Genomic DNA, 23,361 nt, shown 5'->3' on the forward strand with positions numbered 1-23,361 from the left:
TAATACTGAACACAAAAGTAGGGGGAATGAACCCATGTATAGTTACGACATGGAATAAGGGATGTGAGAGGGTGATGGGTATCGTCAGGGTTTTGTGAAGCTCGCATCTATTTAACACTGGAGATGATTACATCTGTATTACAATAAGCTTTTCTGAGATATTATGGATTATGATTATGAAATTATTAATAATAAATAAATACATTACTATTTATAACATCAATATTTACAAGATTGTTTTAAATCTCCCACTAAGGGTTTTTTTGTAGCATATCCTTCAAGTTCAACTTCATAAAATTCCTGGGAATTTTAACGCTACATAGTATTTCTTAGGCTACTGTACATAACACGATGTGATGAGTTGCATACATGCAATATCGGTCAACGTGCATGTACTTAGACATGATGATAAAAAAAAATAATTATAAAATGAAAAGCACAAGTGAGGGTAGGATTTGCTCTAGCCATGTTCACAATGAGGGACATGATGGTTTATAATTTGCTATTAAGAACTGAATGCCCTGTCCCGCTATCCCTGTCTTGGGATAGAGGGACAGGAAAGACCAACAACTGAGCAAGCGCTCCAACAATAAACCATGCTTATCTGTAGTGCTCATGTAAAAATGTGTTGTAGATTATATTCTTTCGGAAATGAAAGAAGGCTCTGTCATAAGTTATTGTTCTCGGAGTTGTGGTCTGAATGACTAAACTAGAATGGCATGTTCTGCTCACTAAATGAGCACAGCGGGGGTCAGGCTCCAGCAGAGTCTGTTAGCGCAGGTTAATCATATGCTTTTTACTTATTCCCTCATAAAAGGTGGATTTGGGGAAGGTGAAGGCTTTTGGATGAAGTGAATTCCTGAAATGATGTGTAATAAGCTAAAATGGGTGCTGGTATGCTATCGGAGGACAAGACAAGGCGCTGTACCATTAGACTAAACATTAACCCTTCAACACAAGAGTCTGTGCAAACAGTGTGCTTCGTTTTGGCACAGCAGCTTCTCAGGTTACTGTAAGGTTCACTTGGGATATGTTTGCAGACATCATCTGGCAGTTTTAGAGATTAGGAACGTAGGCTACATACCGTTTGTTTAACATCATAGGGTACAATTACATCAGCATACTGAAGGTGCTTTTACATTTGCCAAACTAATGAGATCACCCTAAAGCTCACAGGCTTCATTCTTGCATTACAAGAAAGAGTGGAATTTGGCTTTTCCCCACCAACAACGGGATTAGAAAATACCTTTCAACACAGAACACCTCTTTATATACAAGGCTGAATTATGCCAAGCCCTATTACACAGTAGTTTGGATAGCATGACACAGACAAGGTTACAAGAGACTGAACTTTCCTGCATTTTCATGTAGAACTTTAGATGGCCCGTGTCTTCAAGTGTAGCACTAAAAGTCCCTCGGTCATGCTGGTGAATTTAAAACCTACAACTGCGTAACCACAATTTAACAAAATTAAAATGCATCAAACCTCTCCAGATTATTAGCAACATTGATCTTAATCTAAAAAAAAAACCCTTCAGACACCAAACATGTCTTAGCTGATGGATTTTGTTTGTGGTACTTGGAAACTTGCATGTATTTTCTTTTAATTTGCTGCACAGATCATCTGAGGGAACTGAAGTGATTTTTGAAGTTAAAGAAGTAAAGTCAAAGCCCAAAAGCAATTTGGCTCGAATCCTCCGAAAGATCAGCATAATATTCTAAACCGTCCGACCCGAAACAGAGTGCTTGTTAAGGATGTTTTTCTTTTGGCCTGTGTACAATGCACGCTTTATTGTGTTTATTATTTCAGAATGTTCAGGATTCTGTAAATCCAGGGTTCATTTAGAGAACATAAAACAAGGAAAACACAGAGAAATGCCTGAACAAGCAAAGACTTAAAACAACCTCAAAAAGCTAAATCAAAAGCAGACACTCCAGTGGATGCCCCCCTCTGGCACAGCATACCATACTGAGAGAATAAATGACAAAGAACAATAGAAAAACACCAGAGTGAGCGCTGCACAGCCAGAACAGTCCAGTTATCATCCAACAGTACAATACACAGCGGAGCGTGAGGAAGTGGTGCTAGATTCAGTATACATCAATTCTTATTCCATATATTAGATATAAATTCCTCCAGTATCATTGTACAAAGACAATACAGTCATTTAACAGTAAATCACATACAAAAAAAATGAAATAAAATAAATAAATAAAGACAGTCACAAAATTGCTTGGATGTACCCATCAATTATTCTGATAACCACTGACTATCAAGTAATGTATGAATGTTTATGTTATAATTTAGTTCTTAACTTGTTTAATACATTTCTGTTAACCAAAGGATTCATTCACTAACAGGATATTATGTGCGATACAACATTAGTGACATTTATCATATAATCTCTCATTGTGTGAGAATGTTATCTTTATGTTACTATTCTGGGAATCAAATGAATCACTGATGGGATGATTCTGTGCATTTTCTACTGGTTCCCCACACTATTTTGCATCGAGACATTTTAGATGCAAAAACCTGATGTGTCCGATTCAAAATAAATATCCATTGGCAGACAGTCCCACGCTAAATTCATTTCCCTGCTAGGTTTTCAGTCAAAACCTTAATCTTTTCAGGATCGACTTCATTGTCAATCGAAAGCAGGTTGGAAACTAAATAACTTGACTACTCACTGCCCAACAGCAAACTGTTTGATGGCTTACTAAAAGTGGCCATAAAAGTGTGATACAGCTAGAAAAAAACGGATGAATTAAGAGCAAACGAATACAGTTAAAAAGCACGGTTCAACCAAGGACATTCCATTTTGGCCAACTTTAGTGTGCAATGTGTCGAGGTTCCATAAATCCACACAGGAGGTATGTATGCTTACTTCACCGTTTCCATTTCCAAAGGAGTATCGAGTATAAATATTTTGAGGCAGCGTGCCGAAGTGCGTCAGAGCAAAGTCTAATTAAAAATATTTCCGGCAGATATAGAGTTATACACAATAGACATTTTTTTAATAAATATTCTTAATTAGTTGTTGCAGCCTCACTAAATACTGGGATGACAGAAACAGTAGCAGAAGGCTTTATGTTAGACAGTTTTTAATCTTACATTAAATATAGCATGCAAATTACAGTGAAAGATAATCCATTGTGATGCTCGTCCATGCAGGCCACAAACTGGGCCCTGTCTTATAAACTGTGGCAGTTAAACTTTTAATTATTCGCCTATTACTAAACATCGAACTGCTATAATGACTATGTGATACTCTTGCAATGTGTTAAAAATACGTGTTCGTTGTTCATTAAATAATTTCAGTCAAACACAAACACGTGCACTGCCACAGACAGCTGAAAAGTTTTATTGCGGTGGAAAATTACACGATTACGGCGCATTAAAACACCCTTTTTCCATTTATTATTTTGGCACTTATTAAAATTAAGGAGAAAGTGCAACCCTGTTATAACAAATATACAGATTAAACACAATGACAAAGTGAGAAAACCAATATATATTGACTACAATACTAAATCGATGACATTCTACAGTTTTCTCAGCATAAGATGATAAAACGCTACTAGAGTTTACAGTGAGGAGCCGAGCAGTATAGAAATGATCAAAACCTGATACTGACTCATTAGAAACAAAACCTCTCGCAGATCTGATGGCAGCGTGTTTAAAAATAAGCCATGTTCTCTTGCTGTGTGGTGTGGTTTCAATCTTCATTATTAGTAAAGTTGAAAACATTACATGCATCAGACTTTTACTCAGGATCATACTCGTACCTCGTTAATTAAAAGTACATTCATAACTGTGAACCCGAGCTAAACGTCCAGGCGAACATGTACAAATGTCCATGATAACACTGTGTGACAACAGACTACAGGTATATGCCTAGTTCATGTCTCCTGTCCTTCTCCTTGCTAAAATTTTGCATTTTGTGGCTCTCTGTGGTGAAGGGAAAGGATGTGGACCTGTGCGTGGAATGTGTGTGTTGTGCTGACTGTTGTCCTGTGTGCAGTGCTGAGTCGACAGCTTTTCTCGGTCCCGCAGCGCTCCCACACACGGCTCCCAAATTATCCCACAGCCTTGAATCCACACACCGCAATGCTTTTGTCTTGGACATGTATACTAGTCACTAATACAATACTACGCCATGTCCTGTTTCCTTGACATACATTCTTTAGAACAGTTTAAGCTAACAATACTAACCACGTGTGCAGATGTGTGAATTACATTTATTTTTAAAAGTCTCTCTGATGCCTGAGGGTAAATCTATAAAAATGAATCTATACCAGTACAAAACACAATGTAAAAGTTGATATTAGCTCAATGTCACAGATTATTTTATTATTTATTATTTTAAATGTGCTGAGGTCCCATAAATCATAATAACCTGCACAGTGATTAAAATGAAGGACTGAGAATTTAATAAGCATATAGGCCTACTGTCGCTGCTTGTGGGAAGACTTGAAACAATGACAGCGAGATGGGACAGAACTCTCACAGATAACACGAGACAACTCCCACATGCTTTACATACTTCCACTGATACCATTGAGTGGTGTCTTTCAACATGCTAATACTATCTTACTAACCTTTTTGTTTTTTTAATCCAAACATCATTCTTCCCAGAGCTTAGAAATCTGGTTGAGACTAAACACTAGATTATGGTGTCATGTGGGGGTGGATGATGTGTAACATCATAAATGAAACATTGACAGCTAAATGTTAAAATACTCATATTGCAAAATAACACTGTATGGTCCTAGTGACTTTAAACCATAGCATTTGTTTACATCAGAGTATGGTTTGATTATTTCAGAAACGGATAACATTCTGGGATTTTTACTCACAGAAGTCTCTAGAATTCAGACAGAATTCAAAAGACAAAAGTCATCCCATCAGAGGCAGCTCTTTGGGCAGCAACACCACCTTAATGACACAGGTCAGAGTAGAACATCGGACAGGTTCAAGCCGACAGAAACGGGTCAGAATTTGGTGTAAACAGCATGGACAGAATTTGCTTTATGTTTACACTTCAGGCTGTTGGTGGTGGTGGAATCGTTTGGGATGTTGAGAACCATGTCAGTGAACCAAGAACCAAGTCTATATGCATTTGCTTTCTATGTGAACACAAACATTAGATTTGAGATAAGCTCATCATGAGAGGCTTTTTCTTGGTCTCACTCAGAAACCTTTATATACTGTATACCTGGCAGGTTTTTATATACAAAGGTGTTTTTATCTGATCCATTTCTCCACAAAAGAATATATTCACATTGAGCTTAAAGACAGATGAGGCCTGTGAAAGTGCCCATCCAGTGTGTAAACAGTGTAAAACAGGATTACTTGGGATCACAGAAAAGAGGGATTTAAAATAAACACAATGAAGACCTTTGGTTTTGCCAAAGGTATGAAAAGAATGCAGGGAATTTTAATTAGTTCCAGTTTTCTCTCATTTTAACTCTCAATACTTTCCGTTTCAACAAAGCCAGTTTCCGATCTGTTGGATATTCCAGTACATTTATTTCCGTTAATTAGCAAAAGCTGCGAACAACTAAATTGAGTTCATAAACAAAGGCTCTCAGTGAAAGCTAAGTCTTTATCACAGTAATCTAGCAATGAATGGTTACGTGTATACAAAGTAAAGAACCAGGACACAGAGAAAGGTGAGCTTGTCACTAACACCATTTATCCTCCTCTTTAATACCAACAGGTATCAATGAGAACAATTTTCACATTGTTACAGGCTTAAAACAATGTGTGTCTTTTTTTCTAAAATAATGGGAACCTAAATGCCTTAAAACACACACGTCCTAAAAACCTGGAGGATTCTACAGAGGTCATGAAAATCTCAGTTAGTTCTTGAGGGGAATGAAGTGCACCGCAGTGTGTACGCAGCCTTCATTTAAACATTTAGTGGCTAAATTCCAAGTGAAGGTTTGCCTATAAAAGTAGTCCGGGTCTCTCTAATCCAAAATAAATTTATCCCAGATGCTAGATTGTGCTTTTTCAACAGGCTTCAGGCTGTCAGGTATAATTCACTACAGAATTCTGCAAAGCTCCGACATTCCATGCATGTTCCTGGCACTGCCAGTTTACTCAAGGAGCCTTGACGAACCCTCAGAGAAATTAGGCCAAAAGGCATCAAGAGCAGAAATGCATACGCATCCCATCAGGGTAGGATGAGGAAATGGCAACATTTGCATTGACTTCTCCTCAGTTGATAAACAACAGATTAGCCAAACTCTAAAGTAAATAATGGAACTCATTGTGGTGAGATCACTGTACTGACAGAGTTCTAGTTTAGTTATTTACCAATGACAAGTAGGGCTATTACTAAACTGCCAGTGTTTTCTACAAACATTACCAAGAGCCTTACCACGTTCTGAAGAAACACATAACATGTCTGAATCCATTCCCTCTTTAACCCGTAGTACATATTTGTCCCATACATATTTGCCCAGATTCTCTATAGCTCTCTATAACATCATGGCTCAGACAATAGAGTTATAAAGTATATTAAAATGCACTTATCTGTTAATGTTTCTACAGCAAGAGCTCGCACAGGAATTGTATGACGGACTTAAACGAAAAAGAACATTTGTCCTTAAAGCCAGAGGCGATGGTGCTGAGGAAAATCTCCCTGAAATACATTTATTTTATACGCTTATTTACAAACTCCCTTATCCAGAGTGACTTACATTTATCTTGTTTATATAGCAGAGCAGTTGAGGGTTAAGGGCCCATCAGTGGTAGATCGGTGGTCCTGGGATTTGAACTCACAACCTTCTACCACTTCCCTTAAAGATATTTACCATCCTCACCTTGGTGTAATCAGATAGTATAAATAATTTCTCTATATGTATGCAATAATGGTCAAAATGTGCAGGTGAGGTTTTTTTCGAGTCATATGTGGTGATATGAAGTTTTCTGTGAGGAAATCTTTGGAAGCGTCTCCACTTTGTAACATTCATAAAAAACACGGATTTTTGTGGCATTTTCTCAGCAACATCCAAAGCTGTGTTTATGTATTAAATTTGAGAGAGAGAAGAGAGAGACTGGGGAGAGTTGTTCTTGGTTATTAAAAGTTAAGTGACAGCCGAAACTAACTTGTTTCATACACATTTCTCAGTGACAAATGAAACAATATACAAGCTAAAAGAAAGAATATACAAGCCACGTCATTTCTTAATTGATATAAAAACTGTAATTAGGAAATAGTGTTATTTGAACATTTGTCAGTGGAAAGTGTGTGTGTCTATAGCAGCACATCCATTTATGTAGTAGTCCTTGCGTAGGGGACAATATTCCACACAATCATTCAACAATACCTAGTGTCTTTGTGCTAAACGTTTACATGTCATGATGAATACCAGAATCTCAGATTTAAATATTTTACATGTAAAAAGTTATTCAAACAGTTTCCATAATGACAGGCCACCTTGTGTATGCTGTCCTGTAAATAAAAAGGACAGTTTCATAGATATTACCATTGTGACAAGTGTTGGGCCTGAAAAACACCTTCACAGAGAAAGAGTCAGATCAGCAGCCTGCCTTGACTTTTTTATTTATGCTTCTGAAGCAAGGGTCAAAAAGTGGTGCAGAAGAAACTCCCAGACGCTACTGTAGACATCACACCCTTCACGCATTCTTAAACCATAACCATGAAGTGAAGTGACATGACGTGACATACAGCTAAGTATGGTGACCCATACTCAGAATTAGTTCTCTGCATTTAACCCATCCAAAGTGCACACACACAGCAGTGAACACACAAAGCAGTGAACACGCACCCGTAGCAGTGTGCAGCCATTTATGCTGCGGTGCCTGGAGGAGCATTTTTAAAAAAAAATAATTTTATTGCCTTGCTCAAGGGCACCTCAGTAGTGGCATTGCCGGCCCAAGCCTCGAACCCTCTAACTCTAAGGAGTCAAACTCTCTAACCATTAGGCCACGACTTCCCCAAACCATGCAAAGAATTGGTATATCCTTAAATGTTCTAACGTTATACGAAGCTTTTTGCATTAATAATTTTACTATGCTGGAATGTATCAAATCTGATTAATTAAAGTGAGTTTGACATGTGCTTTACTGAAAAGGGAAAAAAAAATAAACCTGCCTGAAAAACATTATGTTGTAAAACAGTTTTATGCTATAACTGTAAATAAACAGTTTATTAATTACTGTCTGTCTTGTTAAAAAAAAATCATGCAACCCTTAATACAGAGCTGCTTTGTGCGTGTATGGATGTTAAAAAAGGTCATGTCATGTATACACTCCAGATATCAGTGTAACTAAAACTGGCCTTGTGAAATTCAGAAGATAAGATAGGATAAAGATGTTTGCTCTGCCAAAAATCAATGGCAAATTTTGTGAGCCTTTCACCTAAATCTATCCTTCCATTCTTTTATGATAGAGATATAGATAGGTAGACACTAAAAATTTACCAGATATTATTATTATTATTATTATTATTATTATTATATATACACATTATTTTTTACAAATAATTTTGGCCATGTGACAAGAAAATGGCAAATGTGACTTTGTGAATAAATTAAATTACATAGTCTACATGTTAAAATTTCATTCACAATGCTTAAGGGTGAAACTAATTTTACACCACTAAAATGGGCCTTGTATAATTATTTTAAAACTGCAATAATCTCCAGATTTTTTTAATGACTAATTAGTTGATAACCTAAAGGTTACTAAATCGGATGAACGATTTCTATATAAGGCATAACTTGAAATAACAACATGCTGGTATAAGAGTATAACATTAACTGCTCTCACCACCTGCTGAGTTTTGACCACAGCTCCAGGAGGTCTGGAAAAATGCCAACGTTCCCTGCTGAGTAAGACTGTCAGGAGGTGAACAACAGAATATCCATTCAAACTTACAAACCCAAAAGTTTCTTCTAGCCAGTGCCAACCGTTCAGAGAGTCGCCAAGAAAAAGGATCCAGCCTAAACTTCTGATCTCCTTAAGAACCTTAGCAATGGCAGGAATTCTACTTCTGCGGGTCACATGGCTTTCAAAAGTACAGTGAGTTCACAGAGTAAGTAAGTCGAGGCAGTGCATTTGAGATGGGGTAGAACTGCTGTAGGAGAATGTGCACACTGCTGGACTTTGGAAGAAGTTTAAGCTAGAGTAGGCAGTCAAAGCATGTAGGTCATTCCACAGTGAATGTATAATACAGCCCGAAATGCACCACCAAGGTCTTTCAGAGTTGATAATTAACCAGTCAAAACACAGAGGAGTTTCAACCTCTGTTCTAAATGAGGTGCCAAAGAATTGGTTTCAAAGCTGAAAATGCAAAGTTTCCATTTCAGCCCATGTGAATAAATGCAGGACACTCTGGGCCCCTTTTCCACATGCCGTCTAGTCTACACTTCCTCTCCTACTCCCAATAGATCTTATAAATGCATCCTAGTGTGGGATCAACATGTCCGGAAAACCAGTCCTTTATACATTTATAAGAACCGATATCCAGGCAAAACATATTTTTCCACAGTGAATGATCAATCCTACATTACAGAGGTGGACACATCAGTAGCCCAGACACCTGGATCAAGCAGATTTTGTGCTTTTTCTGTCTGCATTTTTTAATTTATAGATTCCTAGTGGAGTAGTAGATTTAAGAACCAGAAAAGAAATGCAAGTAATCTATTCTGACTTTGGCAAAAACAAAAGATTTTAATGTGGGCAGCATCTCTAAACTTCACAATGGTGCCTTCTCAACAAGTCAGTTATTTATCAAAAGTTACTGCTTGTAAAATGAGGTCACAAACTTAAGCACACACTTCCTTTAACCGTGGTAGCAGGGTTGTAGTTTTGTTTTGTTTATGAGAAAACAGGCTAGTTCTGAAACAGCAAAACAGATATGCATGCCCAATAAGTCTCCAACACAAAGGCTTAAGAAAAATTACATCCTTTTTCGAAGCATAAATTCATCGTGCTAGCTTCAAGTCTTTTTGCTCAGCTTTTTAGATGGAGTTTGGATGGAGGTTTAGCTGAGACCTGGCAACCCTGTACACCAATGCACATTAGCAAAGACTCAAACATTATATCAAAATTGAATAATGTCGGTTTTATTCAATTAAAAACATCCCTAAAAAAGTATCATTACATCCCCGAAATGTATCGTTTGTTATGCATGAGGTTGAAGCCCAAAAAAGAAAAGTCAACCGTCCCCTCTTCCATATTAATCAGAAGTGCACACACAGTCAATAGTCAACAAGTCAGTAGAAAGGTAATATTGGCTCTTAGCCAGTAAAACTCAGTTTAACTTCTACCTTGTGATACAATCTAACAGCTATCTGTTCCAAAACTACAGTGCATGTAATTAACTTGAAAAAAATAAATAAACCTTATCCTGAAACAATATCCTTATTTCAACAACAAGCACATGTGCCAAGGCTTTTTAATATGTTGCGCTCATGATCATCATCATGCCACAGACATACAGAATGTTCCTATTCAAAAATATAGCAGTTATTCCATCCTTAAAAATATTTTGGTTTGCAGTAACAGTAAAAAAAAAAAAAAAGGTTCGGTAGGTAGGTCTATATATTTTTTTCCAAGTTTCAATGTAAAAAAAAAAAAGTGAAATTTTGGTGATGGTGATTACGTAGGTATGACTTTAAACAAATTAGCATATCGTGACGTCACTGACTGGTCTTCAACCCGTGCCTTCGGGCGCATCATCGCAAACCTTATTTTGATGCTGGACACAGTTTTTCCAGAACTTCATGCCAAGTTAAAGCGGTGTCACTGTTTTAATGAATTGTTTAGATGTATTATGGTGCCCGAACCCTTATGAAAAAATTGAGTCGGCCCTAACTTGACAGGGTCGCTCGGGTTACGGCAAACAAGATTTTTTTTTAAGGATGGCCTAATTATATGAGTATTTACCTGAAAGCACAAAACAAAAATGGTTACATACTATAGTTGAAATATGTTCCATGATTAGAAACTGTCACAGTAACCCAATGTACCGTGAACAAAAAACATACTTGAAATGACTTCAGTTAAAAAGACATGACTTTCCAATAACACAAAATTAAGAGCTTGAAGACAAATAACTTTGGGGGTGGGGGGTTGGGGTACAAGCCTATATTGGACATTCTGGACAATCGTTCATCATCTTGAAGGATGTGAGTCACCAAATATTTGCATTTCAAGTTGAAATTTATTTAGAATTTCAACCCAAAAATTCAGCAACCACTGGCACATAAAAACAACACGAAATGTGAGAAAAGCCTAACTTTATGTAAATAGTGAGTTGGTGCGGCGACTTTCAACAAGAGTAAATCTCTGTCCATGTCTAAGAGCATACACTGCTTCTCCATCTTATATAATTCGAAGTACAATGGACATGTACAATGGCTACAATTTTATATACAACACCAAATCTCCTTCCAAAATGTTAAGAAGAAATTTGTCCTGTTCACAAAATTGGAAATAAATCACAGCATGTGCAAATATACAGTGAGGCTTCTGATCACCTAGTGCTTAAATTTCAACCATTTCTATACAGATGCTCGACACAGAGCCACAATTTCATCAGCAGCGGCGGCAACAACATAAAAAAGCTTAACCACAATAGCAGATCTTGCAGTTTTCTTTACTAAAAATTATGAATATACTCAACAGGCATCTCCTAATAGGTTGAGTTAACAGTCCTCAGTTGTCTATACAGAATGCTTGAGTACACTGAAGCAAATGGAGATGAGTTAGTCTTGATTGGTGTGGGTTTGTCAGCATGTCTTGGCACTAAAAACGCTTTTTAAACCCCTATTCGACTTGGATCACAACCTATATTTAAAGCAATTTGCAGGCAGTTTTGCTTCATTCCTTCTCATGTACTAAAGAGTATGAAACACATACAGTGCGGTTTAAAGGCATGTTTATGTGGAGCTCACTATGGCTATGAAACCAATTATCAAAAATATATTGCTAATATTTTGAAATGTATTGAAATGTACACAAACTGAATTATATCTGAGTTTGAGTCGTATCAGTGATGCCCTGTTTCTGATTAAAATCTAATGATTTAAATATACTGTATATTGCCCAGTGATTTTGGTTATTAGTATTTTACCTTATGATTAGAAAAAGCAATACAATTTTCTCCTTTAGGGAGAGATAGAAAAGAAATATAGAATAGAAAAAAGAATGTGGACTCCTAACTATCAAACCAATATGTTTGATATGATGTGTTCCCCGAACTACTGCCCCAAAGTTGCAAGCACACCATTGTAGAGAAAAAAAATTGAGAAATAATAGAGGGGGAAATAATTTTAAAAAATGACATTTTACAGTTTACATTTTAATATATATATATATATATATATATATATATATATATATATATATATATATATATATATATATACATACACACACACACACACACACACACACACACACATATTCAAAGCTAAAAGTGTACAATCATTTGAAAACGATACACATTCACAATGCATATATGTAATGAACATGTATTTTATAGAGACCCCAATATTTTGCATAAAATTTTTATTTTGTGTATCATTACACCCTTAGCAGGTATTCAGTATACTCTAGAGTACATACATTAATTATGTATTAAATGTGCATTTAGAGGAATAGTAGTGCAAAAGAAAATATGAGCTAATACTCCATGTATTTTAGTAGATCCTATAATTAATATTTCTCTTTGCTACAACACAGACGTCTAATGAAGGCAAATCTATAAGAATTATGAGTGATATGGCATCAGGAAGAAAAGTAAGTGTGTAATAGTGAATAGTGCAAGGGAAGTAAGATGACTGCGATAAGATAGATAGATAGATAGATAGATAGATAGATAGATAGATAGATAGATAGATAGATAAGCTAATACTGAATTGGTGAAATGCAAAGTAAGAAATAAGAAAAGAAAGAACGAAAGAAAGAACGAAAAAAAGACAAAGAAAGAAAGAAAAAAGAAGGATTAATACTGCACCTGAAGTAAAATTAGTAATATGCAAAGAAAGAAAGAAAGAAAGAAAGAAAGAAAGAAAGAAAGAAAGAAAGAAAGAAAGAGGAAAAAAGAACGAAAGAGAAAGAAAAAGAAAGAAAGTCTAATACTGCATCTGAAGTGAAATTTGTGACATGCAAAAAAAGAAAAAAAGAAAGAACAAAAGAAAAACAGAAAGACAAAGAAAGAACGAAGTAGAAAGAAAGACTAATACTGCATCTGAAGTAAAAATGTGACATTCAAAGAAAGAAAGACAGAAATAACGAAAGAAAGACAGAAAGAGGTTAATACTAGTAGAGAGGCAAAGAGAACGGTAGGCCATAAAACAAACAGGCAGACAGAGAGACAGACAGACAAAGAGACAGACAGGCAGAGAACAGACAGACAAAGAGACAGACAGGCAGAGAACAGACAGACAAAGAGACAGACAGGCAGAGAACAGACAGACAAAGAGACAGACAGGCAGAGAACAGACAGACAAAGAGACAGACAGGCAGAGAACAGACAGACAAAGAGACAGACAGGCAGAGAACAGACAGACAAAGAGACAGACAGGCAGAGAACAGACAGACAAAGAGACAGACAGGCAGAGAACAGACAGACAAAGAGACAGACAGGCAGAGAACAGACAGACAAAGAGACAGACAGGCAGAGAACAGACAGACAAAGAGACAGACAGGCAGAGAACAGACAGACAAAGAGACAGACAGGCAGAGAGACAGAGTGACAGACAGACCGGCAGAGAGACAGACATACTGACAGACCGTGTGTCGTACTTTACCTTGGTAATGATAAGCGGTTCTCGGTGTTCTCGTCCTCCTCTCAGCGTGAACCCCCACGGAGCTCCACCATACAGAGACACACACACTATTTTCCAGCTTTCACCACCGTGTCCATTCTGAGCTAAAGTCCTGTCCGAGTCTGAAAGCAGTCTGTGATCCCGGACACTGAATCCCGGCTCCAAACCCAGGTGATGATCCACAGCGTCCATTTCACACACCGCGTGTCCCACGGCGGGCTTAACGATTTATCCCTGCTTTTAAATCAAACGAGCAACAAACTTCCCTCGGAACCTTTTATTTTACTATGTACAGAAAAGAAAAGACTAATAAACGTTCAAAACGGACTAATAACGAGACGGGAAAGCGGCGGCATTTTGACCCTGTGACCGTAAACTCAACGCGTTGATGCTGAAAGCTACTCGATGGAGCGCAACAGATTTTATTACCCTTTTTTCCCCCTTAATCTTTCCGACTAGGAATCACTTAAAAAAAACTGCGTGCATTTACGACATACGTTTTAATAACTCTGCTCCAATCGTCCCTGAGACAATTTGAATAAAAACTCGTTTGTTATTAACTTTTTTCCCCCAAAGCCACTTGTTTGAGTCGCTAGCTCGGATGCAGCTAGCATGTTAGCTAACGCAGAATAAAAACAAACTAACGCCAACAACTTTAACCCGTTAAATGTAAATAAACTAAATTCGTTCAACGGAATCGATTTATATTGAATACACAAAACTAAATACAGTTAAATTAAACCTACAAACAAAACTAGGCTAAAGTATAAATACAGCCGGTAAGATTTCAGGCTAACGACGGGCTATTTAGCGTCTTTTCTAATCGACAGAAAGGTAAAACACCTATTAAAATCCATACATATTAATATATTCATCTTTCCTAAACGTGTTTGAAACGTGAAACGTGTTTTTAAAAAAAAAAACTACACAAATCGAATAAAGAAACTAATAAAGTTCGTCTGTTAGCAGCCTAATGAAAGTCGGAGTACTTGTTGCCAAGCCTCCTCTGGATTACGGGAGACAACCTGGGTTAAAACCCAAATCCTTCCGTGCTCCCTATCTAGGGATACTACGTAGAGGGTGGAATTAGCTACTTATGTAGCCTACGTAGCACACTTAATGTCCAATTGTGGACCATATTGGGAACAAGCCCTAGATTGACCAGCAGAGGCGCGGTTGGGAAATCTACCTGTTGCTGTGATGCGGTTTCTCATCAATTTACATGCAGTGTCTCCTCCTGCTGGTTATTTACATGTATTACATATTACTGGATTCTTTTTTATTTGTTTGTTTGTTTGTTTGTTTGTTTGTTTGTTTTTCTGTCTGTATAATTCCTTTATCTGAGAGTGACTAAAAAAAGACAAAAAGTCCATTGGCCACCATTTATGGATCATCCATGGCGCACAGAATTTACTGCCTTTTTATTTTATTTTTTTTATATTTTTTTTTTTCATTATTAATGCCATAAACCAACAATACAATGAGATTATTACTGGATTATTGGTGAGAGGGACAGCTTTTTATTTCTGACGTATTTTTGCAGTACCTCTTTTATGAACACTACAAGTCTTTATTACATTGTGTAAAAATATTGCTGAGTCGATAAAAGATATACATATCTTATCACTGCTGTGTAAGTTTCGTACATGTATATACACACGTTTACCGGCCACTTTATTAGGAACACCAGTGCAAAAAGGAAAAAAGAATCAGTGAACGGCAGTTGTGGATTCTGAGATGCTTTTCTGCTCATCATGATTGCAAAAAAAAAAATAAAAATTGTTTGTCTGTTTTGTTTTATTATTGCTGGTTTTTTCTTCAGCGTTTTACATCAACTGCTGTAATGTTGTAAATGAAAATCCCAGAATGCACAGGGATTTCTGCAATACTCAAACCAGCCCATCTCACATCAACAACTATGAATTTAACACACTGATGTTCTAACCCTGGTTGGAGTCTCGTTGCCCGGTGGTTACCCTGCCAGGGATAGATCTGCATGGTCAGAGAGTGTCTCATGGGATTGTTGTGTATGAAGCCGCATTTTTTTTTTTTTTTTTTTTTTGAACCAATGTTGTGTTAGTCAGCTGTATGGTGTGGTCTTTATCAGCAATCAGGTCTGTGGTGAACTCAGAGTTTACGATGGCCCATTCGTTCCTCAGGAGCTCTCGGTTGCACTATTGTAGAAAGATTACATTTACACTATTTACTGTAGAGTGTCACCCAAATGAGGATGGGTTCCCTTCTGAGTCTGGTTCCTCTCAAGGTTTCTTCCTCATATTTTTTTATTTATTAATTTTATACTTTAATTGTATATATTAATTTTTTTATTTTTATTCTTATTTCTTCTTCTTCTTCTTCTTCTTCTTCTTCTTCTTCTTCTTCTTCTTCTTCTTCTTCTTCTTCTTATTATTATTATTATTATTATTATTATTATTATTATTATTATTATTATTATTATAGTGGCCTAATGGTTAGAGAGTCTGACTTGTAACCCGAAGGTTGTGGTTTTCGAGTCTCGGGCCGGCCATGACTGAGGTGCCCTTGAGCAAGGCACCGAATCCCCCCCAACTGCTCCCCGGGCGCCGCAGCATAAATGGCTGCCCACTGCTCCGGGTGTGTGTTCACGGTGTGTGTATGTTCACTGCTGTGTGTGTGCACTTTATTGAGGGGTTACATGCAGAGACCGAATTCTGAGTATGGCTCACCGTACTTAGCCGTATGTCACTTCACTTCACTATTATATATTTATTTCTTTTTCTCTCTCTTCTGTTTCCATACTTCTGTAAAGCTGCTTTGAGACAATGGGAAATTGTTAAAAGTGCTATACAAATAAATTGAATTGAAACTGAACTTATGTTAGTTATAGCAGACTTACCATTTAACAGATTTCAAAGCAGCCAGTCAATTATTTTAATCACTAAATTACACTCACAGTGCAATTTATTCTAACACTATTCTAATACTACACATGCTCAAATAGGCTGTGGCATTCAAGGAATGATTCATCTGTATTAACAGGCCCAAAGTGAAAACATTCCCCAAACCATTGCACCACCTCCACCACTCTGGACTGTAGACAGACAGGTTGGGTCCATGGATTCCTGCTGTTTCCATCTGTTCAACAGACCAGTGCTGATTTCCAGTCTTCAGCGTTCCGTTCTTGGCTGATAGACATGATCTTTGGCTAGTAGGTTTAAGTATATACTGTTGTTAGATGAATTAGGAAGATATTGTTAACCTTCTGCAATGTTTAGCATAAGAAAATTGATTTAATTGCTTTGGCCACACAGTATGAACTATACTGACCTCTTTTTAAACTCTCCTCACTGTTATGTGCTCTGATTTATTCAGTTGCTCTAGCTCCAATTTGAATGAATGAGAATTTCATGAGATCTTTTATACAATCCCATGCTGTGCCGCACAGACTAATTTAAATCATCAACAAAAAAGTCTGCTTAGAGAAAGTTGTCTACTTTATACAACTAGGTCAAATTGTGACTCTAGAAAATTGTTCGTCTAGACATCACGACACTTGCAGTATACGGTGTAACGCTTGCATGTGACTAGACTGTGGATTTACCTGCTAACTTTGTTATTATGCTTCACTGCAATTCCACTAGCTACTGTATACACTATATAAATAAGAGACTGATTCAGGATTTAGAATTCAGAAGTGGACCTTCATTTCAGCCATTACACACACCAAAGACCAATTATGTAATACATATCTGATTTAAGTATTTACTGTAGATTTACAGTCGTATGCAGAAGTTTAGGAACCCTTGACAATTTCCATGATTTTCATTTATAAAAATTCGGGTGTTTGGATCAGCAATTTCATTTTGATCTATCAAATAACTGAAGGACACAGTAATATTTCAGTAGTGACATTAGGTTTATTGGATTAACAGAAATTGTGCAATATGCATCAAAATGAAATTAGACAGGTGCATAAATTTGGGAACCCTTGCCATTTTGTTGATTTGAATACCTGTAACTACTTAGCACTGACTAACTGGAACACACAATTGGTTTGGTGAGCTCATTAAGCCTTGAACTTCATAGACCGGTGCATCCAATCATGAGAAAAGGTCTTTAATGTGGCCAATTACAAGTTGTTGTTCTTTTTGAATCTCCTCTGAAGAGTGGCAACATGGAGGCCTCAAAACAACTCTCAAATGACCTGAAAACAAAGATTGTTCAACATTATGGTTTAGGGGAAGGCTACAAAAAGTTATCGCAGAGATATAAGCTGTCAGTGTCCACTGTAAGGATCATAGTGAGGAAATGGAAGTCCACAGGCACCACAGTTCTTGTTAAGGCCAGAAGTGGCAGTCCATGTAAAATATTGGAGAGGCAAAGGTGAAGGGTGGTGAGAACGGTCAAAAACAGCCCACAGACCACCTCCACAGACCTACAACATCAACTTGCTGCAGATGGTGTCACTGTGCATCGTTCAACAATTCAGCGCATTTTCACAAGGTGAAGCTGTATGGGAGAGTGATGCGAAAGAAGCATTTTCTGCAAACACACCATAAACAGAGTCGCTTGAGGTGTACAAACGCACATTTGGACGAGCCAGCTTCATTTTGGAATAAGGTGCTGTGGAGTGATGAAACAAAGTTATTTGGTCATAACAAGGGGTGTTATGCATGGCGGAAAAAGAACACAGCATTCCAAGAAAAAACACTTGCTACCCACAGTAAAATTCGGTGGAGGTTCCATCAAGCTGTGGGGCTGTGTGGCCAATGCCTGTACTGGGAATCTGGTTAAAGTGGGTCGCATGGATTCCATTCAATATCAGCAGATTCTTGAGAATAATGTTGAGGAATCTGTCACAAAGTTGAAGTTAAGGCTGGATATTTCAACACGACAACGATCCAAAACACTGCTCAAAATCTACTCGGGCATTTATGCTGAGGAACAAGTACAATGTTGTGGAATGGCCATCCCAGTCCCGAGACCTGAATACCATTGAACATCTGTGGGGTGATTTGAAGCGCTCGGCAACCATCAAACCTAACTGAACTGGAGATGTTTTGTAAGGAGGAATGGTCCAAAAATACATTCATCCAGAATCCAGACACTCATTACAGGCTATAGGAAGCATCTAGAGGCTGTTATTTCTGCTAAAGGAGGCTCTACTAAATGTTGGTGATTTTTCTTTTGGGGTGCCCAAATTTATGCACCGTCTAATTTTGTTTTGATGCATATTGCGCTTTTTCTGTTAATCCAATGAACCTCATTTCACTACTGAAATATTACTGTGTCCTTCAGTTATGTGATAGATCAAAATGAAATTGCTGATCCAAACACCCAAATATTTATAAATGAAAAACCTGGAAATTGTCAGGGGTGTGTGTGTGTGTGTGTGTGTAACCCTTTATTAAGAACACCAGTACAATAATACACTTATCTAATCAATTATTTGCCTTCCAGATGTGATGGTTTTCAGAGGCAGCTGTTATCCTGGTTTTTATGCAGTCTCTCAACAGTTCATGCAATTTTCAACAGTCTCATTACCTCAATTTACCAAAAAAAAAAAAATCACTGGGTGTCAGTTTAGTGTTCTGAGATGCTTTTATGCTGACCATGATTATAAAAATTGGTTATGTATAATTGTAGATTTCCTTTCAGCTATTCCAAATTACCTCTCTCATATCAACAGCTGCTGTAATCTCTACACAAATTCTGTGCATGAAAATTCCATTTTGGTCATTACACACACACACACACACCAAAGACCAATTACATAATATACATCTGATTTATCTGCCTGCAGTTTGTGCCCACACACATAACCTTGGATGTGTATTCTTTGAGCAGTGCTGATTACACTGAACATTAAACATCTACACAAAACCACATACTGCTGCAAAGGACACAGGCTTGTTATTGAGCATAGATCATACACAGGATAATGGAGCTTTAACTCAGGAGTCCATTCATAGCCGGATCCTGTGTGGCCAGTCGAAAATGATATCTGACTACAGGTGATATTTGTGTGATATTAGACCTTAAATACAATTAGCTTTTTATTCATTCAAATTTCATACACACTGACAGCTATTTCTATTTTATTTCTTTTAGCACTAGGTAGAAATACAGATGCAGCTGTTTTAGGTATGTGCTGATGAGAGCCTACTCTGAAAAAGTGCCTTAATTTCATCGTAAAACCTGAATGCAGACATTGCTGAATGAAAATGATGCTAAATATGCAACAGTCAGCAAGCTACAACTTTCAAAGGAGACTCTAGGGGAGGATTTGCCAGGTTCATTGAGAACGGTAGTTTACCCAACAGTTCTTCCTTTATCCTATCCCTATCTGCATTATATATATATACAGTATGTGTACATAAACTATATGGTCAAACGTTTGTGCACACCTAACCAACCCACATCTGTTTTTTGAACATCCCACTCCAGATATACTCCTTTGCTGTTATAAGAGCCTCCACTCCTCTTTTGCATTAGATTTTAGAATGTAGTTGTGTGGATTTGTGGTCATTCATCCACAAGAGCATTAGTAAGTTCAGGTCCTGATGTTGATTGAGGAAGATCTGGGGGCAGTAGATGTTGGGGTTGAGGTCAGGGCTCTGTGCAGGCCATTCAGGTTCTTTTGTTCCTGGCTTTGTGCACATGATCATTTTCCATGCTTAGAACCTTTTGGCTTCAATGATGTAAAACTGTGATTCTACAACATCCAAAAACATCCTATACAATTGTGTGCTTCCAACTTTGTGCCAACAGTTTGGGGAAGACCCACATATGCTGGAACAGTGGTGGCCCAAGAAGTTAAAGGCTCTGGGTTGTTGAGCAGGGTTAAAGCTTCAGCACTGCCAAGCTGACCCTTCCGAACCCTTGAGCAAGGCCCCCAACCCTCACTGTTCCAGGGGTGCTGAATCATGGCTGATGCTGTGCTCTCACCACAACCTCCAAAGTTAGGATATGCAAAGAAAGAATTTTGCTGTGCTATAATGTACAGTATATGCGACATTCTTCTTGTTCATATGCATGTGATGCTCAGCTTTCCACATACTTTTGGCTACATAGTGTATGTCGAATATGTAAAATAGATCAGTTCAGATGGTCGAAGCTCTTCAACAGGACAACCATAGCATAGAAACGATACCAAACTCAACCATATCCAATGCTGTTTGCCAAAATACTCAGCAAAACTTGTAGGAAAAGTTTGTCTGGCCTACATTAGGTGAGATCAGCTAATATGATGGCTTCTTACATTTTGACCAGAGGACACAAAGATTGCCACATTTCTCAAACATACGTGGGTAATTCCTGCACTTCCAGCATTACACAGTATACTATGTAATTCAATTCAATTCAAGCTATTTGTATTGTGCTTTTAACAATTCATGCTGTCTCAAAGCAGATTTACATAAGTATAGAAACAGAAGAAATGCAAGAAAGGCAAGAAAAAACTCCCTGAGATGATATGAGGAAGAAACATTGAGATGAACCAGACTCAGAAGGGAACCTCATCCTCATTAGGGTGATTAATGTGACAGTAAATAATGTCAATGTAAATAATGTCTTGACAGTAAATAATGTCAATTTTAATAATGTCTTTTCTAACGTGTAGTGTTTATACAACCATAAACAAGTAAACACACAGTTATTTGCAGGGGACGACATGATATAAAAATAAAATGTAGCTGTAAATATATATTTAGCAGGGACTTGTGAAATTTAGATATATTGTAGAAAAATTTTATTCATAATGTATAGATAGGAAAATTGCAGTTTTCTAATATTCCATCTTGTTTTCTATAAATATCTCAATCTCAGTAAATAATTTCAAGAAATAAACTAAGAAGGGCCTTTAACAGTGTACATAAATTTCAAATAATTTGTGGTATCCCAGGTCAGTGACAGTGAATCTTCACAACAAAGAAAAAGACAATAATTCTATTTTGTAATTTTTAATTATTTATGACTCATTTATTTGTATTTAAATGCTTTTTGCTATTTTAAATACATTTTACAAAAGAGAAAAATACAATTTCTTGCAGAAATATTCACCCTCTTTGAACTTTAAGGTGAGACAGATTAAAGTCTGAATCCCAATTATATCCGGGTTCTATCCGCAAAAGCTCAAGGGGGTGAATAATTATGCAACAACAACTGAAATGAAACCTGAAATAAAAACAACAATCAATTTTAAAACCACTCAATGAGTTTATTTTAAGCTGGCTCCACTTTTTGGATGAATAAAAAACAGTTCTCTCATCTTTTGTGTTGTACCATGGTTCAAAAGACACAATAGTAAATATCCAACACAAATGAGTTTCTTATAGTCACATAGACTTAATGAAAAAAAAAAACAACTGAAGTATGAACAGTTCTTAACACTTTTTATATTCATTCCTTCCCTTCAGCAGTTTTAAGAAATCTGACTGTTGCTAAGCAACTGTAAAAATAAAGCAGCAACCTCGTAAGTCTGATAACCTCTGAACAGTTATGCGCTGCTACTGAGACTACACATGGTATAAACACGGCTTTCCAGTCAATAAATAAAATACTCTCACCAGGAGATAGATAAGATAATATGGGACAAACAAGCAATCTTGTGCTTTCAATAATGATGCAAAATTTATCAGGCAAATATTTTGTTTTAAAGACAGATCTGAGTTTGTGTTGCATTCCCCTTATCCTAGTGAATTTATCACTCCGGTGTGTTGTAAATGATATTTACATTAATATTTATGGTGTTTGGCAGATGTCCTTATCCAGAGAGACATACAAAAGTCTCTATCCGTGAATATGTTAATACTGGTTCACTATGTTACAGACTGTGGATACCATCAGCGTAAATCTCTTTTGTTGTTTTTTTGTTTTGTTTTTTAAATATACACAGTACATAAAACAAACAGGGAGAATAAGCATTAGTTTAATGTTTTAGGAAGAGCTAGGTCTTCACCCGTCATCTAGGAGAAGTTCATTCCACTGCCTCTTACCCTGAGATGAAAATGAATTGTTCTCTCCTACAATATAGAATTTCATTGCATTTTTTTTTAGACCTACTCATTATTTCACCTGATTTTCATTTATTTTCACTATTACCTCAAAACACAGTCTCACAGTGCAATAGAATTGATGTAAAGCTCCTTTAACGTACTCACAAGCATTTATTTGTCAGATGCTTTGATATAAAGCAACAAGTGAGACCAAAATTATTGGCTATAGGTGAACTTATACAAATGAAAAATAATCTCACAGACTATATTTCCCTCATGTATATTTCCCACATCCCAAATGTTGACTAGTCGGTAAAGTTGGGTGTCTAAAATTTGTTTCTTTAGTTTTGCACCACAGCTGAGATAAGACAAGTACCTAACAAATAAGGTAAGGATGCATTCAAATAATTCAAACAGCATGTCATTCACACTCTTGAATAAAAAACACAAAATCTGGCTAAACAGCACTTTTTCTATATAATTTTTCTATAGTATGAAATGCTGGCCAACGATAACAAGATGTGCTACATGATCATGTTCTTGTTCCTTTTTCTTAGCCTCTATTAATGCC

At 36.9% G+C, this 23,361-nt stretch overlaps 1 protein-coding gene across 8 annotated transcripts in view; it reads right to left on the reverse strand.

The window, feature by feature from the left end:
* The window catches only part of shroom2a (shroom family member 2a), a 41,842-nt gene extending 26,999 nt beyond the window's left edge, over positions 1-14,843 (reverse strand). For 2 of the 8 annotated variants that reach the window (XM_027146532.2, XM_027146530.2), the window contains exon 1: positions 13,798-14,840. In XM_027146532.2, coding sequence (XP_027002333.2) covers positions 13,798-14,007 — 210 coding nt within the window. In that variant the 5' untranslated portion in view covers positions 14,008-14,840. Of the gene's footprint in view, positions 1-8,806; positions 9,138-13,797 lie in introns of those variants that run through there. The other 6 variants (XM_027146531.2, XM_027146533.2, XM_047813526.1 and 3 more) reach the window with 6 other exon arrangements.
* Positions 14,844-23,361: the final 8,518 nt, after the last annotated feature.

The sequence above is a fragment of the Tachysurus fulvidraco genome, chromosome 5 (assembly GCF_022655615.1).
Source record: "Tachysurus fulvidraco isolate hzauxx_2018 chromosome 5, HZAU_PFXX_2.0, whole genome shotgun sequence".
NCBI lineage: Eukaryota > Metazoa > Chordata > Actinopteri > Siluriformes > Bagridae > Tachysurus > Tachysurus fulvidraco.